Source organism: Centroberyx affinis, unplaced genomic scaffold (assembly GCF_046629955.1).
Source record: "Centroberyx affinis isolate AG114_WGS23_722 - 3 ecotype Tasmania unplaced genomic scaffold, CSIRO-AGI_Caff_v1 ptg000848l_1, whole genome shotgun sequence".
NCBI classification, from domain to species: Eukaryota; Metazoa; Chordata; class Actinopteri; order Beryciformes; family Berycidae; genus Centroberyx; species Centroberyx affinis.
Genome location: NW_027279443.1, coordinates 1 through 25,381, shown reverse-complemented (window position 1 = coordinate 25,381; position 25,381 = coordinate 1). Strand labels below are relative to the sequence as shown.

At 40.5% G+C, this 25,381-nt stretch overlaps 1 protein-coding gene across 1 annotated transcript in view; it reads right to left on the bottom strand.

Annotated features, from left to right (window-relative positions):
- negr1 (neuronal growth regulator 1) overlaps positions 1-15,564 on the bottom strand; it is a gene marked incomplete at its 3' end in the record, with an annotated part of 102,221 nt that extends 86,657 nt beyond the window's left edge. The window contains exon 1 of the mRNA XM_071521052.1: positions 15,395-15,564. Within this exon, the coding sequence (XP_071377153.1) occupies positions 15,395-15,564 (170 nt within the window). The remainder of the gene's footprint in view (positions 1-15,394) is intronic.
- Between the last annotated feature and the right edge of the window lie 9,817 nt (positions 15,565-25,381).

The window sequence follows — 25,381 nt, the reverse complement described above, 5'->3', positions numbered from 1 at the left end:
AATTTCATGTTTTCCAGTCTTTGTACAGTTTTTTATTTATTTAGCTTGGACACAAGGCCCCCCTGTGAGCCCTATTCTCAGCACTATAATTTTCCTGTTTAAAAATGTCAATGATTGATTGAACTGGTGGAGGGCTTCTTTGAATGAATCTGGTTACAAATAACGGACACAAAATGTTATTTGATGAAGACACATATCACACAAGTTTCCTGCTGTTAAAACGATCAGATAAAGTGCAGCTCAGAACATTTTCACTTTTCTGTTAACTGACCAAAGTGTCTAGTAAGGCCCATAAATCACCAGCTACTCACAATTTCACCAGCTCACAATATTTTTTTAGAATATAAATTAGAAATGGACCTCTGAATGATGCCTGATGATAACAGGCAAAGTGGCTGATAGAGGTGAAAAATTTGCAGCCACACACAGAACTGATGGCTGGAGGCTGGTGTTAATTTCCCTCTCTGTTCGTGTGACTTGAAATGATCTGAGTGGAAATCAGTACTTCAGTTCTTAAAAGCTTTATGGATACAGGCCCATAACTCTCATATTTGACTCTTGCACTTATGACTATTGATTGTTCGTAATATTGTGGAGCTGCTCAATGGCCAACAATAACAGTTAAACTGAATTTTATTTTCTACTGCTGCACTTAGTGTAAGTTGTTCTGGATAGCAGTGCCAGTTCAACGCTTAAAATACAAAATGGAAAGTGATCAGACTGGAGATCAGTGGCCCTGGTCTGAGAAGCTTTGTGCGTACACACAACTCTCGCATCTCTCTAGCTTGTATTAGTTCATCATAATTAACTTCATTTCCAGTGTAAATGCTTAATTTGTCCATTGCAGATTTGACTTTTCCTGACAATTCCTAATGTCCCTGTAAAAACTGGATCATTTAACTTGAATCTTTTTTTAATTTTGTAATGTAATATTGGTTACACCCAGGCTGAAATGCTTAAAACTTGCCTAAGTTGTATGATATAAAAATATCAGATAAACCTACATATCATCTTGTCTTAGGACATGAATTTTCTTTCAGTCAGCGTCACCATTCCTGTCTTATACTGAGACAGGGAGCCTTGGTTCTACTTTTTTTTTAACCACTTGTTTTTCTAGACCTGAAATCCAATGGGAGAGTGGGCTATCTCCCAGCAACACTTTTCATATCACACCTACTCTTTTTACACTGATCTGTGCTATAGCCTACTACCAGAAGATATCCCCTCTTCACAGGCATCCATAAGATCCTCTCTACTTCAGCATTCAGCCTTAAGAATCAAATTCAAACAACGTTGGCCAGTGGGGGTGAATCATTTTGTTCCCAAGAAAAGACAAGTCTGTATGTGAGAGTGGACATCAAACAAAAGTGGTACAGTGGTGCAGTGGTTCTTGTAATAGGGCATGGCAGCCACAGAGGCTGTAAACTTAATCCTCTCCTTTCAATGGCCACATGTCCTGTCAGGTAGAATATGGCTGTTTGTGTGGGTAGTTTTATATGTCAGCACATCTGATGGGGAAATTGGAAAATAAGCCAAAACTCATTCTGGGAGCAGTCATTTCCAGGATTGCAAGTATTTATCATTTCAAGAACCCCATCCCTCCATCCCCCACCCCCACTTTTGTGTTGTGGTGTACTGTCATCACCATTAGCGCAACATAATAAAGCATCTGGTCCAGATATTCCCCAAAGTGAGACAGCACATGCCACTAAAGTCATACAACACAGCACCTGTTTCCACATGCAGCTCGAGCTGTGATGAACACTGGCGGATACGAACACAACAGTGGGAAAGAACTTCACAAAATACTGCAACAGATTTTGCTTTTGAACCTGCTGAATGGCCCTGAGATGGCCATGAAAACAAAAGACGGCAGGATTATCCTCTCCAGTCTTTGAAAACACTAGCCATTAGCAATTGCTCTGGCAAAAAATACGGTGAATATTCTGAAATGAAAGTGACACTCTGAGTGCAGAGAGGAAAGCAGCGGGGGCATTGTGTTGGAATCAAAGACAGTGCCGGGATTGAGGTTTGCGGCAGGGGAGACGTGGCCCACACATACAGTGAAGACAACTAGCTGGTTTAGAGACTGACGAATGCACTGTAGAAGCTGACAGACTGATTGCAAGCCTCAGGGAAGTTCTACTGCGGCACCTGACTGTGTCAAAGTGTGTCACGCCGCATAAGATGTAAAGATATATCCCTGTGCCCTTAAACGTAACAATTGGTGTGAACAGTTTAGCATGACAGAGTTATGGTGCCTATAAACACTGTATTATCTACAAATCCATTTCTTTCGCAGCTCCTAGGGCTGAATGCTAATTAGCTTGGAGCTGTAATCCCCCTTTTCATACGGCTAACAGGGAATCACAAGAAACAGAAATAGAGCGCGCCTCCATCACTATGAACCTCACTGAGGTTATTCCCATGTTGTTTTGTAAAGCTTGCATGTAAGTGTAATGGAGTTAAAGAGGATAGTTTAAAATCTCTCCTGATAGAAATAATATCCCTCTGTTTCAAAAGCTCTTGAATCGGCTCATTAGGCTGTCTATACTATGAATTTGTGGGTCTGAGACAGGAATGTAGTTATTACTGCTAAGACACTGGGCTAAAACCTTGAATTGCTGCTTATATGTGTCTACACGCACTAATACATAATACAAAACTATTAACAAGCCATGCGTCTTACCATATGTTCAAGTGCCAACCAGACCGTAATTCATAATGTAGACTACAACGACTCCTCACCAAATGAACTATCAACAACCTGAGGATAAATAATGCTATTGCACCGCACAATTACCATTCATATCAGAGTACAAATATTACATTACCACAAGGTTGGATGGTTCAGTGTAAACACACAAATGGTTCTGGTGACACCTAAATGGATTTGTGAGGGGAGAGCCCATCGTTAACTGTGCTAACATCAGCTTGTCACATGAAAAATTACAGGTTGCATATTCTTACTTATAAATGATGCTGATCTCTTGATATTGTGCATCACTTGCCCTGGAGTGTGCTTGCACTTACATTTTGGTTCATGCTCTTTATAATTATTACTCATAACTAATAATAACTATGTTTTACAAAGTTACAAGTTACAAAGTGCTGTTAAAGAATAAAGCATATCAACAAGCAATAAGATACAAGATAACAAGTCGAAATATTAGTTTACTATCTTGTCAGTTAAATGCAAGTTCATAAAAATCTGTTTTCTGTTGTGTCTTAAAAAGATGACAGGTTTTGCGAATTGTATTTCCTCTAGCATGTTGTTCCAAAGTGTACAGGCTCTGGTCTTGGACATTGAGCATTGCTTGAACATTGCTTTTACCTTTGTCTTTAGGGATGCAAACAGGAAGATATCCTTTTGTTTTCCAAATATTACCTGACAGTCTCTTTCATAGACCTGGCGCTCCAAGAAAGAAGTTGCAAAAATGAGTGGTATTTGTACAAATACAGTGTGATTGCCTAGAGGAAGATGAATCAGGTCTTGAGCTATATCAGTCTGTGATGCACATGTCTAGAAGCCTCCAGTCTCCGCCTTATGCCTGCCTGGGGTAATTGATAGTTAGATGAGGACTGATATGGGCCTAAGCTGTTGTTTATTTGTTTTTTTCAGTCACTCATTTATTGTGATTCGATTAAGCACAATGAGTTGACTCTCGAATATCACACAGAGCAGAACAAGGCTAAGCCAACATGTTGTGTATAAGCAGAGTGACTACTAAGGACAGTATGAAGAGAGACACCTAGAGAGCGGACACTTCATGCATGCCTCGGTTGCCTTACTCTTGGATGCAAATAAGGAACAGAATGAAAGGGAGTGGCAGAAAGAGAGATAGGAAGAGATAAAATGAAACAGGGAGAGAGAGAGGGAGAGAGAGGCAAAGACAGAGAGAGAGAGGGAAGTGGGGAGAGATCAAAGTCCAATTATGAATAGCAAAAAGCCCCCCCAAGTCTAAAATTAGAATCCTAATGACTGGCAGTCTCACAGATCAGTTGATGAATTCACTGTTCAACATTAGCACTGATTGAGTCAATTTGCCTGCCATTGGTTGGGACAACGCTTGGGAGCCTATTAATGTCGAACTTATGCCTTTGTGTCTAGACTGAAGCCACTATCTAGCTTTTAGGAGCTTCGTGTTCTGTTGTGTTCAAAACGAATAAATATCCAGTATCTTTTTCTTGTTTTTAGCTCTTAAATCAACAAGAGAATGCTTTCACAAGGGCGAGTTACACCAGATCCTGTGTATTGGTAAATGTTTCCAGCGAATTCACAGTACTATTCATCATGTTATTTTAGCATTGGAGGTTAGGGGCCTTTTCAATAACACAACACAATAACTTTTGTGATTGATTATAGTGGTGTGTGTTTCCATAATAAGTCAAGTGCTGATGGGACTGTTTTACATGCCACTTGAGCAACACCAGATGTAATTTTAAACTGGATTACTATACAGTAACAAGCCATTGTGCCATCTGTGCAAAATAGCAAAGAGTTAATACACAGTCATGAATCTACAATTAAAGAGCAACTATCCAATAGGGGTACTTATTTGTCATGGCTGTTTTTCATCAACCAGAAAACAATTAAAATGAAAAACTGAAGTAAAACCTGCCGAGTATATTTAATCAGTGCAACCATGCAATACATTATATCTACATAAATTTTAGACACTTGTTAATGAATCAACTTCATAAATGAGGCTTTTGTTAATCTCTGTGCAGCATGACACTTCTGTTACCTTAACTCCTGACCCCAATGGAAACAAAAAGTAGCTCTGTGCTCAGTGATATTGATTTGCTCCACTGCCTCTTCCTCCATTTACTAATAATTACCAATGCAGGCTCTCCAATTACGCAGCTCCAACAAACATTTACAGCAGTCTGAAATCCACACACTCATTATGCAGATGACAGAGAGAAAAAAAACCCACCAAAACCTGCTTAGAGCGACTCCAATTAAAATTCTTTAGCCATGCCAACACAGAACCAAATGAATTATGACAATACCTCCTTTAGCTACTGGAGTCTCAAATCAATTGAGAGCGACCAGCCATCGTGAACATACGAGTTACGAAGCCACTGTAGCTGAAGTGGCTAAAACAGAGATTAGAGTCATTGTGCTAAGGCTTCTTAATTTGAAGAATTTTCTTGATTGACATTTGCAAACATTGGCAAGGTAATTAGAAAGATTTCTTAGGAAATTTGTTACAATGGTAAAATATGAGTGACCTATAAGTAATGAAAATGCATGAGGGGAATTATGCCGTCCAGAATAATGATGAAAATTATTTAATAGACTTTTAAAATCAAACTAAGTCTCTGCTATTGCTTAATCCTAGTAACTATTTAATATTCCCACAGTACAACTGTTATTCACTTTTCAATTCAGAAAGCTTTGTCTACCAAGCAGATTGCTTGTCCTCAGGAATCAGCTGTGTGACTGAGAGAGAGAGAGGGAGAGAGACTACGCAGGCCAGGTGATAGTTCACGCATCACCCTATGACACTTCTCACTATGATCAGAACTGGATCAAACAATGTCTCAGGACATGTCCAAAAGTGGCAGTTGTCAGTCACAGAAAATTGGACTCAATTTACCTTCAAATACTTTCCGATGATTTCATAAATGTTTTAGCACTCGAGTCTCTGTCCTATGTGGCCTATGTGGCAAACCCCACCCACCTGGTACGCTGAGCAGTTTAAAGCAAACATCAAGGGTCTTATTTTCGTGAGTCAAGCCGCAGACGCAGGCGGTAGCACAAGCTCACGGCACGAGCTCAGCTGGCCGTGACCGACGGATTTTTGGAAATTTCGTGACCAGAGGCGCTGACGCAGCGGAGGTGCACCTGCCGCACAGTTGTGAAAGGGGTTGGGTTAGGAGGAATAAATTATCAGTAGGTGTGGTTGGGGCTGCTGTCAATCATGGCCAATCAAATTAGCTCCTCTCATTCCCTTTAAAAGCAGTGCACTCCCCGCTGTGGCGCACTGACAGTTTGGTAATGGAGAGGAGAGTCCAGACCGGCTTCTCCCAAGAGCAAACTGACGTCCTTGACCGGGATTTGCAGAGTTGCAAGGCAAAATACATATGCGGCAAACCAAATATGGTGCCAAGGGCAGACAACTTTTTAAGTTGAATTCACATTATCGGATATAATTTATGATTCACACAATAATCGCATGTGCAGTTACAGCTAACTTTGCTTTGTACAACAAAATGTGTTTCATTATTTTGTCATTTGCCGGTAGTTTGTTTCACTTAAATGATTTAAAAGGTTGCAGTCAATTATTTCATTCATTTTCAGCTATGTTTATATGCACACAATAAAACCGTTTACATGATTGATATGATTGTATAAACTGACAACTCCATATAATAGTACTATTTACATGAGTGACGTACTTATTTTGATTATCCAGAGAGAATTGTGCAAATAGGAAAAAGTTCCTGTCCATCAAATTTAACCAAAATTGCACCCCCAGCAACTCAGTGTTTTTGGATGAAGATACTAAGTGAGGATTGGTAGGAACAGGCGGTTCTGGGGGAGTTCAGTGATGTAGAGTCGATAGAGAACTTAAGATCTGAGCTGTGTGAACTCCTGTGCGGATGAACTTGGAAGCTGCGTGGAATACCGAGCTACAGCCAACCAGTGTGGTGCACACAGAATGTTGTGTACCGATTTCTCAAGAGCCCGGTGCTGGTGCAGTGTCATGTTGTCTTTCTTATGCCTATGTCTTGTTTTGTTGTGTCTATATGAAATAATGAAAAATGTAAATGGCAAAAAAAAAAAGAACCTGGTGCTGGTTGCACAAGATTTAATCAAGCCGCCCACACTGGATGAGGCGTGTGTAATTGCGCGGCACTTTGAAAACCACATCCAGCACATCCCTCACATTAGAGGCTGCAGATGCACCGGTCCTGCCGCCTTCAGAAAGGGAAAGCCCACATTTATTCTAAAAGCAGTTGGGGATGACAGATACTGCTAAGAATCACCCCTTAATCTAGCCCAGTACAGACTCTAGTTTACTGGCATTATTGTCTTAATCGCATTAAAATCACATTCTTGATGTGCATGTAAACGTGTCTACTGGTTGAAGAATTTATATCAAAGTGAAACAGGCAAGCGTAACATACAAGGTGTTTGTGTGATTTTGGAGAGGTCTATGCGAGTGGGCCCTCGCCAATTAAAGCCATGAAAATAGCACAGACCGCCTGCACCTGCGCTAAGACGTGATCTGAGGAGGCGGAGGCTCAAGTGTATTTTTGGACCACCCAATTTGTATCGACACTCCCATCTAGTGTGCTCCCCTGCCCATTTCGACACAAGCAATGTCATGACGAGCCTTGAAATTACCCAATGGGTGCAGGCAGGAAGAAATCTGCTTGTGGCCAACAAAATTACCACTTCGCCGGCGCAAAGTCACTGCGCTTGATCTGTACTGGCACAAAAATAGGGCCCTAAGAATTGTGCTATGAGCTAGTTCAATCAGGCAGACACAAAAGGTAATGCACAAAAGACAGATGTTTATTAAAATATGCAAGAGCTTTGGCGTTGACCCCGTCACAGGAAATAATTTATAGGTAATAAAACCCTAAATAAATGCAATTCCGAAGATTCCCCAGGGGATCTATAGACGGGGCCTTGACATTGGAGGTGGAGGGGCGAAGCGGCACACACACTGAAATGACAACAAGGAAACCTATCAGGAAGGCAAGTTTAAATAGGCTACCACCCGCCAAGCAAGATCAATGGCTGACTGAAAGCCGACAGATAACCAGGAGTGTTCATTGGATGGCGAGACCCAGTGTGCAAAGAGAGAGTGAGTAAGTGAAAGGGATTGTCTTTCTGCTTGAACTTGCACTAAGAGCTTAATTTGGAAGGAGTTTCAAGATGAATTCAAAGTTGTATGCCATCAAATGATGTTCATCATGTGATGGTGAGCATGCTAGCTTCATTCTTCCTAGCTCTGAAGCTTTGGAATCTCAGAACGAAATGCATGTTTCCCCCGAAAAAAGGCCTAGTAGTGTAAACTGATGATACAAAACTAATGTTGGATTTCATTAAATCCCCTCCACAAGAGCTGAAATCCCTCTGGATTGTATTTAATTCACAGCAGAAAGGGCATCGCTGAGACGACCATGTGTCAACACATACTGATATATTATTCCCAGAGGATCAAACTACTGTTTACCTGTGGTCCCTCAAGCCTGAACCCATGCTCACACATAGGAATGCTGTACTGAAGCTAATGACATCACCCACTCTGTCCTAAGGGAATATCTCCCATGATGATGCATTCTCTCTTCTGCTACTAATTCTCTCTGGAAATAAAACATTCAGGAACACATTCTCTTGGTCAGATTCACTTGATATGTAGGCCTACAACAATTTTGATTCATCAAGCCTTCCTCATTTTGAGCAATCCCTCTGGCATGCATGTTCACCTCTGACTTGGACTCCAACCTGATTAAAATCATGTGTAGGCTAAACAAAGGGACGTGATGTTTTCCACCACAGAGATTTCAAGGCAATCGATTTTTGGCCAGTTACTTGGCCAAATATCCATTGCCTGGAAATCTCATTTCACAAGTTTCACAAGTTTCCTGGAAGCTTGAAAGTTGAAAGGTTGATGTGTCTTCCATGCTCCGAGCAAAATGTTGTGCTGTACTGTAAATAGCCTTTGTTCCGGAGCTTCAACATAACTCATACCCCAAACCTTCATGTCAGAGGGTTTTGTGTGTAACCCAAGGTCCAAGACATCGCCGGCATGTAACCTGGCTCAACTGAGAGGGCAGCAGATGAGATTATGCAATGTTGTCAAAGTGCCACAACTAATTATCATGAAACACAAGGAGAGGTTGACTGATTGATTAAGGATTCCACTTGAAGGGCTCTCAGGAATCAATTCAGTCAGTCCTCTGTGATAAGAGCCTGGAAATCAAATGCCGACACATCAGTGTTGTTTGAGAATATTTGTAGCAGAAAAAGCTGCAAAAAGTTAAACACAAGAGCTAGTAAAGGGATTTACTTTACACTGGGATAGCTTTCAGAGAGGGTAGCTTAATATTTTAAAGAGACAAAAACAGAATCCACCAGGACATGCACAGAAATACTCTTGACCATGTTATTTCTGATACAGCCTATTGAAGATCACATGTTGACTATCTGCTTCAGTTGTGTGCCTGAGCACTAATACACAGTTCGATTGAAGGTATTCACACTCATAACAAATATGCACATTCAAATGGCAAGAGTAGGAAAACAAGGTTCAAGGTTCCAGTTAAAACTGTCACCTGTTTCCAAGGCCAACATTTTCAGTGATGTCTAAATAAGTCTCACAAAGTGATAAGCATCATCTTTGAAATCATCAGTTTCAAGCAACTTCACTAGAAAATGCCTGAAAGTTAACCTGTTATTGCCTCTGCAATCACTGTCTGTCAAGTTTAATTTTGAGGCTTATAGCTTCTCTCCGAAACCCACAAACACTCCTTTGAGATTGGCCTGTAGATTCATTGCAATTATGTGGATGCTCACAGCTGGGAACCGGTAAAAGCTCCATTTTCCACCCCAAATCATTTTTGTATTCCCTATAATTGGAGTGATTATAAGAATATTAGAAAGAGGCTTCAAAACCTAACATTGCATCTATTTCCTTTAAAGGATTTACATTAAGAAAGCATTTCCATTCAGGCTTTAATTCACCAGTGCACTCAATCAATTTAGTGCTAATTGAAATATATTAGAGGTAGAAATACTTAATCTATTTCTGAAAAGTACAATGGATTGACTTGCCTGATAAATGATGACCGTGGATGTAAGCCATTTGGAAATGGTTCGCAGAATGCAACTTTGAGTTTTTAATGGATGTTAGACCCACTAAATGATAACTCCTACATGAGGCTGTTAAGCATGTCGTGTAACTAAAAGCTCTGACAGTAACCTAGTTCGTACTTTACGGGAAGGGAGAAGAGTGTGTTGCTTCAACCACAAGCACTACTTTATTAAGGTTGTCTCTGTTATGAAAAAAGATGAGTGCACTCCAATACATGCATTTGACTCAAGCTTGTAATGAGCCTGTGATTTATCCCGTGAATAATAACCTTCTACGTTGATCAGAAACAAAGCACCTTGAACAAAAGACTGAAAGTACACTTTTGAGATAATTTATTGTCAATGGGAGATGGACAAGTGTCACTTTCAGAAGACTGTTGATTAAAACAAGCCTTGATATTAAATTTGGCTCCGGGGCAGCTTCAGGTAATTTTGATTTTTCATAGATAGCTTCACAACTTGTCAAATTATTGTCTAAAGGAGATTAGGCTACTTTCAGCACCCTGCCGAGTGGCAATCGAAAAAAGATCCATGACAGGCTCTGGACAATAGACATCAATGTTGAGAGCTTCAAGTGGATACTGTGGAGGAGGTTAACTGGAAGTCTGGAGGGAGGTAGCTGGCATGAAAGCCTTCTTAACCATTGCTCTAGCCTGTCACTTTGTCAGCTGAATTCCATCAATAGTAATGCACATCTATTGCAAATGGATGCCAGAGTAATGAATCTGATGAATACTTTAGTATAGCCAGCTTCCCTTGGGCAATATGCGATAGGCCCTAATGCCAGCGAGTGTATCTGCTTTTGACTGCTCAGAGGTGTAGGCCTTTAACAGTGGCTTTTAAAAACCAGAATTGAAAAACTCTTCAGTACAGCTTCCTTCAGTCAAAGATATAACACTATTTTAGCTATTTCCCATTATCCATCAGTTGCAGTGCTGATTTTGAATGTCCCATAACACAAAATGACCATATCTGCGGGGGTTTGATAGGGTTGTTGATTAATAACAAGAACTCAATGATTACTTCACCAGGCTTTCAAAAGCATCCCCCCCCCAGCCCACATTTTCAACTGCTCAAAGATGGAGGACGGTGCTCTGAGCGAATGACCAGTGTTGCAACACACTTCGTTCTCAAGCCAAAAAATGACAAAGGATTATTTTACATTGTGATATAATTCTTCTTCACTAGTCGTTTCGGTTGGATCTCTGCTCTAATTAAGAGCTAACTTACTCGTTCTACTGTGAAAATATTACATTTATGTTTCTATCCATTAAAGGCCACTGTAAGCTGTGCCAGAGACCTGTTGATGTTGCAATTCCTTGTTCGCAGATAAGTCAATAAAAGTAATTACTTTATGCACTTTAAATAGGCTTAATTACCAAATTATCACAGTCACATAACACTGTCTAACAGTCTGTATCACAAAATCAGAAGATTTGCATCACATGACAAATTATCTATTCTCAGGAATGGCAGACAGACACAACATTAAAAACTTAAGAAGAAAAATTAGGGCAAACGACTAGCTCTTGATCCCAGAGTTTTTGAGACCATGTTGAGCATAAGGACTGTGAAAAACACCAACATTGTTCTGACAGCAACATTGATCGCATTAAACCTGTGACGCGGATAACAGGCGAGAGGATTTTGCCGTTTAATTAGCAATGACAGATTCAGGTGTGCCCCCAGATGTGTCATAAGAGGTAAACCAGGTTTTCTCCAAATGAGTGTGTGAGGCTGCAGATGTGTGGCAGGTAACTGACATGTTCGGAGCATCCCATATCCGCTGCATCTCAAAACAAGCTGTTCCCTAATGTAGTCTAGCTTATACCTTCCACCACTACTGGATGTGGCCTAATTAAAAAAGTGCTGAAATGCAGAAAATGAAGAGGATGTTTCTCAGCCACGGCTCTGTTTATGGTCTGTGTAAAGGAGATAAAGTGAACAATTCTTCCTTTAAATTGTGTCCCGTAGAGTTTTAACGTTCACTTAATATTCCTCTGTTCTTGTCTTACGTAGCATCTGTGCTGGGGCGGGGACACCAAGGCATTTAAGCTGGATGTTGTCTCTGGCACAAGTGCTTATAGTAAATGTCAAGACCTTTCATAGCCATAATAATGACACGGTTCAGAAAAAAAATGATCCATCGCACCCTTCTTGCTCTGGATGGAGCTAGGAAACACAACACCGGCACAGTCGTGTAGGGCCAGAAAAGATTTTCATCAACCGGTCTGCTGACATGAGGTAATGATGTTAGATTTATACGAATACCAGACTTTCAAAGTAGTGACAGGTCAATTTTGCACCATTACAGCGAATAAGGCCTCTGGCGCAGGCCTTATTTTAGAGCTGAGGGCCAACTGTCAAACTAAATAACAAAAATAAGCTAGGATCATTGTCTTATTCTTAGTGTGTGCAGCCAGAGCCTTGCTGCTATTTTCTGCCTTTAAACTCTACCACTGTCTATTTTTGACCAATTCTTATCATCTTACACATATTTCATTGAGCGAATAGAAACAAATCAATTAAGGGATAAAGCACAGAGCTGCAAGATAAAAAGATAGTCACGGCCATACTGAAAGAACAGAAGCTCTAAGTGCAACTGTGTGGGAAAACTAGCCTATGCTTAAGATTTGAGTCAACTTGGGATAAATTTACAGCTGACTAGTTCTGCACTGTTGATTACTGCTGTTTATCCATGTGGAAGAGGCTGCTACTGATACCTTGTGTTTCCTGACAGCAAAGGGAACTGTCTTCTCATCCGGCTGTCCCCTCAAATTCATAGCCAGATGAGTCATTTACTGGGAAGAGTCAAGGTTTATTCGACTGAATCCAAATGACTTCAAACCCGTAAATGGTGGGGAAGATAGAGGTGCACAGCGCTTCTTGATAATGTGCTCCCTATGGCAGCTAATAGATTTCCAGTACTTAAAAAAATGCAGCATATGAATGAGGCTGGTGTGCACTCGTGTAAGGTACAACAGAAAAACCAAGCACAACTCATTCCAGATACAAGGGCCTGTGTTAATGGCTGAAAAAGACATCATTGCGAAAACGGCTGAGCTTTTAGTTCATTAAAGAAGATTAAAAGGAAGATGATACACATGTGGACCATTCCTCTTCCTCCAAAAGCTCAAATCATTTAATTGATATGGACCCACTCTCTGACATAAATCATGGCTGCAGGGGGAGCACACCGGGCCACAGTAATGCAGCATTAAGAATTGAAGAGGTGAGGGAAATGAACACATGACAGCGGACGCGCCTCTCGGGAGCTATTCCATAATCCAGAGGCAGTGACTAATTGCGTGCTTCTGGGTTTGTCACCATTTGAGAATGCTCGCATTTTTTTGCCAACAATCAGCTTTGGGGGCAAAGCAGAAATTGCCCTCTAATAGTCTGGGGTCTTGACAATAGAGCCTCTCAACAAACGGGCACCGTTTCCTGCAGAGTTTCTAATAGAAATAGTTCATGCTTTCATGCCTGGTTCTCAAAAACAAGGGTCCCACTATGCTGTGAAAAAAGGCAGATCCATGTTCCATTATGGTTCAGGAAAATTAGTGTGGCTGCCAACACTGAGAATATCATCATTTCGGTGACAACGATGAGCTGCAATTAGATGCAAGCGAGAGAGGCAAGTTGAGCAGCTTAAGAGCTTTCCAGTCTCCATTAGGTCAATAGCTTTGAACATAGCAAAGTGATAACTTCACACTGGATGCATTCACATGGAAAAAACACATTGGGTTTTCAAAACAGACCCGACAAATGGCTGTTGCTGAATTACCCATTAATTAGCGTTGAGAACCCTGCAATGACAGCACCTCGAAAATGGTCTCCCTATCCATTTCCTTGATTTCTAGTTGGCATTTACTGAGGCAATGACCCGCTTGTGGAGAGTGTCGCCCTGTTTGGGGGTGGGAGGCAACTTGTTTGTTGAGCTGATTCATAGCACAGGGATAATCTCTGGTCCAATGAACCATCAGGATTCAGGCACAGCTTCTACCACTGATCACAGCCAGCCCAGATTGACACCAGGGAATTAGACTCCCTCTCTGGAGACCGTCAGAGGTGTAAGTCTGTTTGACGGGACGGCCCTCGGGCATGGAGGGAATATGGTAAAAATAGTCAGCTGCTTTAGGCTGTTGCTAAGGTAATTCTGTGATGAGCGCCACATTTTGAGCCTCCTGACAATATGACACTCATCTCCATATAAACACTGATGTCCTTATGCCACAGAGACAATTCTGCTGCTCAATGATGGAACATAAGCCGACAACATCATACAAGGCGAGCTGATTGAAACTTAGGAAAGAAAGCTGTTCTGTATTCAGGTCCACACCCAGCATCTCAGAGTCGACATCCATAGAATTCATATTCAAATGGGGCAGGCAAACCCCCTCAGCCTTTCCTCACAGCTATCAAAGTGGATATTTGATATTGGTATTTTTTGACAGCATAACAAGATTATATCACAGTCCCTCCAAGACTTTACAGTTTTTTTCTGTGATTAGTGTAACCCAAAACGTTTTCAATTTTGCAGATTTTCAGAAACATTTCAAGGCTGTACCCTACAGAGATGTTTTGTGATCACATATGTAAAACTGCAAGAGTTGTTGTACATTGAGACTTAAAAGTTTAATGATCTTTGGCAAGTGTTTTCCTTGGACTATTTTGACTTGGCTATTTTAACCAGGCTATTTCGATAAGGTGTTGGATAACAATATATGCAGAGGAATTAAAGAAAAACATTTTAGCAATTGCAAAATCATTAACTCCTTGAGGGTCTGGTATAAACCACGCCCAGGGCACTTCATTTGGTCCTAAATGGGCAGGTGCTTTATGCAAATAGCTTTGTACGTGATGGAGGATGGGAGGATAGCGTCACTGCCATAACACGAATCTGCTTTTAACAACGACGACACACTTCAGCCTCTTATTTTGAAACTACGACATCACATTGCAAATCCAGCTAAACTGTTGAAAAATGGCACTCAAAACAGCTCGTCGGGTCCCCTTTGAATATCACACTCTTCCCACACCACTGTCCATCATAAAGTCTTGGAAAAATGAACGGACGAAATGCCCGCACATTTGAAGCGATAGTGGAAATATAGGCTGCTGTCCCGCTTTACGAGCAGCTCTAAAACGCATTAGACCACAGGATGCTACACCAGATATTTCTAAACGGTCTTTTACACGAAGGGAAAGTATTTTACAAAACTTTGGCGTTAAGGAAGCTGTGGCTAATGCAAGGACAGCATCCTGCGTAGTTGGCTGCTGCACCGACTGCCCTCCTATAGGCGAAAACAAGGACGGGGATGGAGGGAAAATGAGCTATTGTGTGTTTATCGCAGACACGGGATGATTACCCCGTTTAGGGTGAATGAAAACAAACCCCCCAACAGAAAATGCTGAATTGGTGTGTTTGGAGCGTGGGCTTTCTGTGTGTGTCTGTTTGGCTCGGGGGAAACATCCCAACTCCGACAGACAAGAGAGTGAGTCGGAGCAGGGCAGGCAGAGGGGAGAAAAGTGAAGTTGTTTAGCGTGCTTTCCTACCTCAGTAGAGCCGTGTCGCCTTGTCTGCTGACCACACTTTCAACCGAGGAATAGTCCACAGTTTGTCCGGCGGGCAAGCAGGACGGCAGAAAGCAGCACAGACTGAGAATTATCGCAGTAAGCCACTGACCGGAGACGCAAGCATCCTGCACCGCAATCATTATGTCCATCACAGCTGTGTTTTGTTGTCGGTTATGTTTTCCCAAGTATTCTTGTTACGAATAGGAGAGAGAGAGGGAGAAAAAAAAAAGCCTTGACGCAAAAAAAAGATGCTGTATTTCCACACTTTTCCTCCTCGCAGCCCGTAAGAAATGGTCCGCCGTATAGTTTCCCAGGTTTGTTTTGCTGGATGTGTAGCCCACTGTGCGGGGAAGTGTACTCTCCAGTGGCTTGCACACCATCTAGTGAGGAAATGCGATGTAAAATGGGAGCAGACCTAGAAGCAGACAACCCCCAGGCTCTGATCCTGTTGCCATGCGGCCGTTTCCCGGGCAACCCGTTCCCAGTGGCTCGTGATGGAGCAGTTAAAGCCGGTAGGTATTGATACAACCCAACACAACCCAGGAGCAATTAAAGATATCGACTGGAGAACCACCCCAATTTATTCCCATTCGGAAATGAACAATCCGAGCATTTGGTGCAAATGGATCTTACTGGTAGCGATGACGCAGCTGCATCCCTTAGGAAAAATAACTCTTATCCTATGATATATTTTACACGCAAACTATACAGATACGACAGCAAAACTATACATTATACATAGGGATATTATAGTGACATCATATGAGATTTAAAAAAAAATGCCATAAAGTACGATTGGGTCACTTTAAACTCACTATTTAGTAGGAGAGCCACCATATAGGTCCCTGTAGGAATTTTAAGGGTATATTATTATTTTTTTTTCATTAGGGTAGCCTATATAAAATTGCTGCAGCAAACCTCTAAACATAACACACATGCACTCGCACACGCACACATACACATACATGCATACACAAGGGACCTCCAAAGTTTGTTTTAGAGCAGTAGCCCTCCTCTACATTGTGCTGCTGTAAGCCTTTTGACTTAGCCTACATAAGCACGCTTTGCAAACCAGTTAGTAGGCTACAGCCGTAACCATGGAAATGACATACATTTCTCCGAGGTGACATGTTAATATTGGCATGATCCCGCTCAATTGTTGCTGCTGAGACATGACTCGTTATAGCTCATTAACATAATATCGGGAGCAAATCCCCCTGGATTTACATATAACTGCTACAGAAAATAAATCAACCGACCCAGGCCTATTTCCACAGGAGAGCATGTGCTTAAAGTGAAATAGGGGATTTCACAAAGTTATTCCATGGATTTTGCACAGAAACTTGTGAACAGAAACTTGCATTTAAACCAGTTAAATACTTTAAATATAACTTCTGTTCATACATACTTACTTACCTACATTTATTTATAATTTAGTAATCCATTCTGAAGTAAGCAGTTATGACTGCTAAAAGTCTGAAAGTAACAACTGTAACTGTAGTAACATCTGTTACTTTAACCCATACTGTAATCCATACTCTTTACCCATATTCCCCGCACATACAGTCTATTTAATGTTTGAATCATCACCCGCATATGCTATAACCCCACAATTATTGATAATTTATTAACAATAAAATACAATTGTACTATGTATTTCTGTAGTGGTTTTTTTTTTGTTTTTTTTCAGTTTTATTGCTCATTTTATGTTATACTGTTAATGTTTTATGACTTTTTTCCCTGCTGAATCCTATTACTTTTGCTGCTGCAACCAGGACATAATTTCCCCACAGGGGATCAATAAAGTTGCATCTTATCTTATCTTATCTTATCTTAAATACATTTCTTCCCATAGCTACAGAGCAGAGGACCAGCATTGCAGTGTGTTATGTCTTTAAGATGCACAGCCTGGAGCTGCTCTGTTGACATTAAATGGGAGAAAGACTGTGGAAAGTTTAACTTAGTTTTTATACTGAAACAAGCTTTGTATTATTGCATTGCCATTGTTTTAGAATCAGAAAAGGTGCCTTGATCCTCTATAAATTACTCCTCGGTGCTGTGAGAGTTACCTTTTCCCTCTTTTGTTATTACTTATCTATGGAGCTGAGCTGTATATTGCTGTGGTATCACAGAATATGAGGTGGGACAAACTGCTATATACTGTAAAAGCCTGTCACAGAAAGCGTGGAGAGTAGTTACCAGAGGTTACAAGGGATATTCCACTATGTTTTGTCACCTCTTCTGTAAAGTAGTCTAGCTCGGATGGCAAGGAAGGTGGTAGGTAGGCAGACATCTTGAGATCGCAGAGGTGCATATTTATTTACAGTGTTCGCCATTACACGTGTAACTCAGGCTAAATAACAAAAAAATACAAGAAAATAATCTCTGAAAGTTAAATCATAGTAAATCAAACAAACGGCACATGTTTGTGGCAGCACGGCCTCCCCTCTCCCCAGGAGCACAAACCCTTCTGAATTTATAGGGCGTTCAATTCACACACAGACTAATTCAGCCAGTACCATAACATACAAAGGTTGACCTACACAGTAACCTTAATACAAGGAAATCAAACGATGTTCTTGACTCACTTACAAGCTCATTTACACTACTAAATGGCTCATTAAAGGTAAGTAATCTTAACATTACTTTTAGAATGCCTTAAACAAACCCCAAGAAACATTCCTACAAAAAAAAGAAAACCCTTCCACTTGGTCTGGCCCAGTGATGTCAGCATGACATCACCAATACCATAAAATCAGGAAATGCTGGGCGGCCCCCTTCCCAAACAGTAGTCCTGCATGGTGGGTCTGAACAAAGGAACACACTATGTAAGTATGAACAAAGGAACAAACACTTAAACAATATTCCAACCTGCAACATAATAAAGGTAACTTAAACTAACTTATGGTTGTGTGTTTGCTTTAACTTACTCATGTGCTTTGATGTGAACTGTAACAGAATGCTACCACAAACAAACCCAGGATAGTAAGTGATGCAATGTTACAAAAGCAATAGTAAATTATAACCACATGGACACATACAGAAATAAGCTGGTGTACTGCATAAGATGACTATGTAAGGGACAAGTGGTGAGTAGAGGAGAGTTCTCACCCACTTTGTCACAGTTACCTTTTCCCTCTTTTGTTATTACTTATCTATGGAGCTGAGCTGTATATTGCTGTGGTATCACAGAATATGAGGTGGGACAAACTGCTATATACTGTAAAAGCCTGTCACAGAAAGCGTGGAGAGTGGTTACCAGAGGTTACAAGGGATATTCCACTATGTTTTGTCACCTCTTCCTCCCTGATTAACCAAACAAAAAGCCTAATTTCTGTGTCTCACATTGTGCTGTGAAGGGTTTTGTGAGGCAGGAAGAGCCATTACAGTCTTTGATTTTAATCTTTCTTCTCCAACATGGAGGTGGATCCTTGTCGCCATTTGTAACCGCTCTGTCACCTTTCCATGGCAAGCCGACATGTGACAGTAGGACAGTGTTACAGTTCTGTATGAAATTCTAATTTACATAACTGAAGCTCCCTCTGCTGTTAATAAATGTGATAATACCATCAATACAAGCCACATTACGGTTATAGGTTTTGTGACTGAGGGGTTTGGTCTCAGAGTGTAGGATATTTTCCATCGCTCTCTAGTCAGTCACAGCATTGACATTTTTTTTTCTGAGCCCTTCAAATTACCCCAGAAAATGTACCTTCCCATGCATGAAAGCTATAATTACAATGACTCCATTTAGTGGTAGTGCGCTGTGCAGAAGGGGGAGAAGAGTGGCAGGCTCTAATATTCAACTCATAATAACCCCAGGAATTATGAACAAGATGAAAGAGATCAGGCATCGGACTATCACAACGTCTGAGCTGTTTTGAGTAATGGATGCTTCAGACGTTTCTCTTGAGCTTTCATAACCGGCCATCTTTTTAAAGCTAGAGTGAAATTAATGCAAGCTATGGGGCTGCTTTAATAGCAAGTGAATGAAGTGACGTGTAATGAAATTGACCATTTTGCTGTGAACGAGATGTTCCCCTGATAGATTTAAATATGTACTTTACAGTGCTATCAGCATATTCAACGGTGAAGCATAAGCCTCAGAACAATGGCCTTTTTGTTTTTTTGGATCTGGTTTACTGGTTATGTATCTGCAGCGTTAAAACCGCAGCAACTGTCTTAATTGCATGCTAACAATGTGGTGAAAGCCACTGATGCATATGTTATTGCCTTATTTTGACTTTGAGGCAAATCTGGCTTTAAAGTAGTGGTTAGTTTAAATACCTTTATGGGACTAATTTAACATGAGTAATGCAGCATATTGAAAGCTATTGTTTCCTGAAGTAGTTAAGGGCATGGTCATTTTTCTGTAATAGTGATTTGGTTGGCTATTATGATAATGGATGGCATCCACCAGAGAAGCGTGCCAATCGATCACAGCAAACATCGAAATAGGAATGCTGAGCAGTTCTACTAAATGGATCCCTGAGCACCGCCTTCAGCTTACAAGAACCATGAGGAAAACACTGCTCTTCCTCAGCACATGATAAAATATAACGATAATTGATCTCACATTCAAAAGATCAAAGTTTTAGCTACAAATATACAGCGGGCGTATTTTAATTCATGAAATCATTATAAAGCTAGATTGAGATGTAGAACAACCCAGTGTGTGCAGTCGTTCTCTTATCTCCAGTATTAACATTTAAATTGTCTTGTTTATTTCAAGATTGCAAATTGGCATTTCATGATCAGATTTCCAAAATGACTGTGTCTGGCGCTGTAGTGATTTTAAAAGAAGGCAGACCAGAGGAGGCTATAATTCAGTACATGAATATATGAATTCTTAGTAAATTCACTAATGACATGAATTATTCATTCGTATTTTGTTCAACATCCACTGGTTCAAGAGAACAAATTAGCATATTAAGGTGGACAACAACCTCAAGATAACCGGATATCTAGTGTGTAACATCAACATCTTTTTACAGAAGTGAAATAGAAGCATTTTCCTCCAGAGCAACTCCACATCTCTTATCAGCAACTATTGCCGGTCATGAAGTTACAATGCATGGAGTCCCTCCCTGCTCTAATGCCTCCAAAGATAAAGGCTAAAAGACTCCAGTGGGAGACACTCGTTTCACAGGAAAATTAAAAAGACTAGTCAGTGGCAGGCAGGGAACAGAGCTCACTGATGTCCGTTTTAATAAAGCGGAATGTGCTTAAGTGTAGAATTCACAGACTGAACAGCGGATCTTTACTCTCAAGGCCAAGGTGGTTCGATACACCTTTGCCTGCACAAAGAGCAATCTTGTTTCTAACCTGTTGAGTGTGACAGTTTTTCAGCTCTTTGGATTTTAGTTACAGACACGCCAAAAGAAATATGATACTCAAGGCTGAATGTGTCCGCTTGCAAATTCTGACACCATCTCGGTAACGACATTCAGCTTTCAAAACGGGTTGACCCCGCTATCTCGGAAATACAAAACGAGGTAACCTTCATGCCCTTGTTTTTGCCCTGAATTCTTCACATAAGACATTCCATTATGGTGTAGTTTAACAACTGCCACTTGTCTGAGTGGGGAGTAATTTAATACATTTTTCAAACTGCACCTCGCTGTCCAAGTCCAAACACACATTTATAACACAGATGTAGCGGGCAAAACACATTTTGAATGAACTATAGAGTTTGATATATGTAGCCCTCTAGCAATGATTTATTTTTGGCCTTTCCTTGCATCTGTGCTGCCCACACGGGACAAAACCTACAGCATTCATGAGTCATAACTGATTTGTACTTCCCGAGAGGCCCTTCCACACTTCATACACGGTTGATAGTTCAGGAAGCTTTCCTGATTCATAAAAAAAAAAAAAACCAAGCAGCTGATCCCTTAGCCCCAGTGTGGCGTCTACAAGGAGATTTCCCTGGGATGTACAGCACAGCCAGACAAGCAGATTTAAAAGAGGGGGAGTGAAAAGTTCATCTTGTCATAAATTGCGTTGAGAATAGGCATCGTTGAGATATTATTGACGTCTTTGTAGGACGCTGTAGTTTCCTCTTAATTCTCAATGCTTAAATGTGGAGCAGCTGTCTGGAACAGTTGAGTGCCCAGTTGGCAGGATGTAGAATGGTCCATGGTGTACCAAGTACGCTTTAGGCTACATAATAATGAGACTCTGGGAGAAAAAAAATGGAAGAAGCCTCAGACAAAACCCTCATAACACGGCACTGATCATTTTTGTTGATTATATCGTAAGCAGTCAGAGTACAACATAACAAAGCACTGCTAATTTTGTCTTAAACATGCATGAGTGAATGTATATTACAACTTTAATGTTGATAAAAAAAAAAAAAAAAATCTGTTTAATGCATTTCCACCTTACTGAATTTTAATCTAATGAATAAAGTTCTTTGTTTGCATAGCAATGCAAATCATCTGAAAACCTCCCAGTGTGGGAAAGAAGGTATAACACTGCCTTTTCTGTTCCCAAGGTTTCGTTTTTATGTTGCGCTCAAACACCAGCCACAGGCAAAGCAGCAGCTCCTGTTTGTTTCCTTTGATTGTGTGAGCGAGCATGGCAAAGCCCCCCCTCTGCAGCTACCAAAAAGTTTTTGTTACACCTGGTGAATATTTATTGTCTTTGCCAAGATGAGACAGTTTGAACCCTTGTTCTTTTTGAGAGAGGTTTGTGAGTATTTTCCACTATAAAAGTCACAGCAGTAATTCTTGGGTTGCACAATCACACTGCAAAAACAAAGTAACAATGATCAGCGTTTTTCAGACATTACTCTTTAGGGTTCCTTCATGTATTGTTGATTTTGAGAAGTTAAAATTACAAGTTAAATGGCCATTAAGATTTTTACTGTCCCATCACACAAAATCACCATGGTATTTCTGCAGGGGTTGATGGTTGTTGATCAATATCAATGACTCAACGATTACTTTGCCAGTTGTTGAGATTTCTGGCTTTCAAAACTCTTAAAACTTTCCGGCCCATACTCTCTCTCTTTCCCTCTCTATTGCAGCTGTGTGTGTGTGACAGACTGACTGGGGAACAGAAACAAACCCTGCCTCCTTCTCCTCTAAATTCAATGAGAAAAGTCAGTCAACTTATTTTCAGCAGAACATGTTTTCTCCATGACTATAGGAATACTATTAAAACATCTCAATTATATAAAAATATGTGTGCCAAACATATTATTTGGAACAGGAACATCCTATTTGCTAGCATACTCACTCTATGTTTATATGTCTGTCAATTAGAGGCTACAGTAAGCTGTTCTTGAGAACTGTCCACGTTGTTGCAATTCCTGTCATAAATTACGATTAATTTATGTAATTCCCCTTTAAAAGGGAAGAACAACGTAGGAAACCATGTCTGCCGCATCTAGTGCAGAAATACATCTTTTGGTCATCTACTGAGCTCCTTTAGAGAAGATTGAGTAGCTGTGAATAGCAGGTAGTTTCAGCCAAGCAATCTTATAATAATTCCCACAAAGTGCTGTACAGCTAGCTGTGCTTTATTGGTTGCTGTGCCATCTCATCGACTTTGGAGAGCACTTTCCAGAAAGGACACATGTTGGCAACTGTCATATAAAGGCTATAATAACTTTGAGGATATTCTGTACTATGATTATGGGTACTTTAGTGCTGCCAATGGTACTCTGCCTATTTACAGATTTACAGTCCCTATTGCGTCACCGTCTTACTCATAATCGCAGTAAAAGTTTACAGTTTACATCTCCAGAGTCAGGACACGGGCAGGAAAGATCACTGCAGACCCATCACACCCTGGACACAACCTGTTCCAACTCCTCCCCTCTGGTAGGCGCTACAGAACACTGTACGCCAAAACAACCAGAAACAAGAACAGTTTCTTCCTTTCTTCTTCACAGTCCATCACTTAAATCAGTCATACAGTGACAGAAACTATCCCTGTGCAATAAACCTGTAACACCTACCTCATGTATATACACCCCCCCCCAAAAAAAAAGGCAGGAATAAAAGGCCCAGACCAGGGATTTCGTCCTGCTCCCCCCCCCCCCCAAAAAAAAGGCAGGAATAAAAGGCCCAGACCAGGGATTTCGTCCTGCTCCTCCCCCCCCATCATCATCATCTGTACAATATCTGATTTGTGTATATAATGTGTGTATAATGTATGCAGTGTGTAATATCTCATGTATATAATGTAACCTGTTACACCAACAACTCCATATTTATTCCAGCATCTTTGCACTCTGCACCATTGCACTAATTGCCCTACTGTTGTTTATATATATATATAGATATAGATATAGATATATCTATATTATATATATATATATATATATATATATATATCTACATGTATATATATATATATATATACACATGTATTCACACACACGCACACACATACATATATCTATATATATCTATATATATGTATATATATACTTTTTTATATATATGCATATTTGTACATAGTAGTTAAATGTCTAGGTTCACCTCTGTTCATCTTGTTGTCCTTGTTTTTAGCTATATATTTATTCTGTGTAAGTACATTGAAAGCAATGAAAAACCGGAGTCAAATTCCTTGTATGTGTACAGTACATACTTGGCCAACGAAGCTGATTCTGATTCTGAAAAGGCCTTTTCAGGTATTATCACTAGGATGGAGGAATGGTGCACCTCTTCTGTCTTATTTGCAGTTGTCTTTGTTGTCTTTGCACCTGCAGTCACTTTAAAGAGGAGTATGACCAGATTTTAGGTTTCATCACAGGTGCAAGAGGTTTTTCTCTTATGAGCGGTGCCACGCCACTGATAGTTGTGTGCAAGAGACATTTTATGTGGTTAGTTTAAGTCATGGGTGTCAAGTAAACCCCAAGCGATACAGGATGTTTGGGTCAGATGCCTCTCTGTGGCCAAGAAAAGCAGGGGCGGACTTAGTAATTTGGGGGCCCAAGGCAAAGACAAGCATGGTTCCTCCTGAATCCCAACCCTAGCCTTTTTAAATCCATCTTTTCTATACATTACCTTCAAGTTGGGGCTGAGCAAAGTATGCATGCAAGGGCTGGTGTTCCATGGCAAGGATTGTGCGCTGACAAGAACACTGGAGCTGATCTGTCACATGGTGTCACACGTGTTTTGTCATTGGTGTTCATCCTTGTCATCTTCCTCATTAGTATCACCATTTCTAATATTTTCTGAGCATCGGTTCGTACAGCAGCACACTCACCATTATTTTTGCTGTTGGTGCCAGCAGTGGCGCTAACGTTTCTTTCACTAGAGCTTGTGGAGGCAGGAGGCGGTGGTAATACTGCAAGGAGCAGCAGTTGATTCTTTGATGAAAAAAGTTGTAAACAAAACTTCTATTTCCTCTCTTTCTATTTGTCTGTGCCACTTGCCTCAACATTTTTGACTTCTCTCACAGCAACAGTGCAGTGGGAAGGAAAATGAGCTTAAAGTCAAGTGGCAATATTGTGCTAGAAGTCAAGAGGAAAAACTCCATTATACCCTGACTGAGTGGGGGCTGCATGACTCAAGATTGAAATCATTTTTATTGTAACAAGAGATGGAGTGTTTTTCAATTAATACATTTATTTTGAAATGAAAAATAAGCATATATTATTTGATATTATTGTCTTTAGCGTGGCCAGCTGTTTACCTTTGCGTAATGGTAAGACCACTGCTGCAGAAAATTACCTACTCAAGGTTTTTATTTGGATTTGTTCTTTCCTCCAAAAGTTCTTCTCAAAGTAAATGTAAACATTGTGAAATAACTTAACATAAATTAACTGTGGTGAATTTTTGTGCCGATGTTATCAGTGGAACAAATACAGATATCAATATATCTGTGAAACAACAATATTGGCTGATATATTGATCAAACTGTCAGAGTAAATTTTACAGCTATTGTTTTTGATATGTACATATACCCATATATACTTAAGGTGCCACTCAATAAGAAACCAGAAGTAGG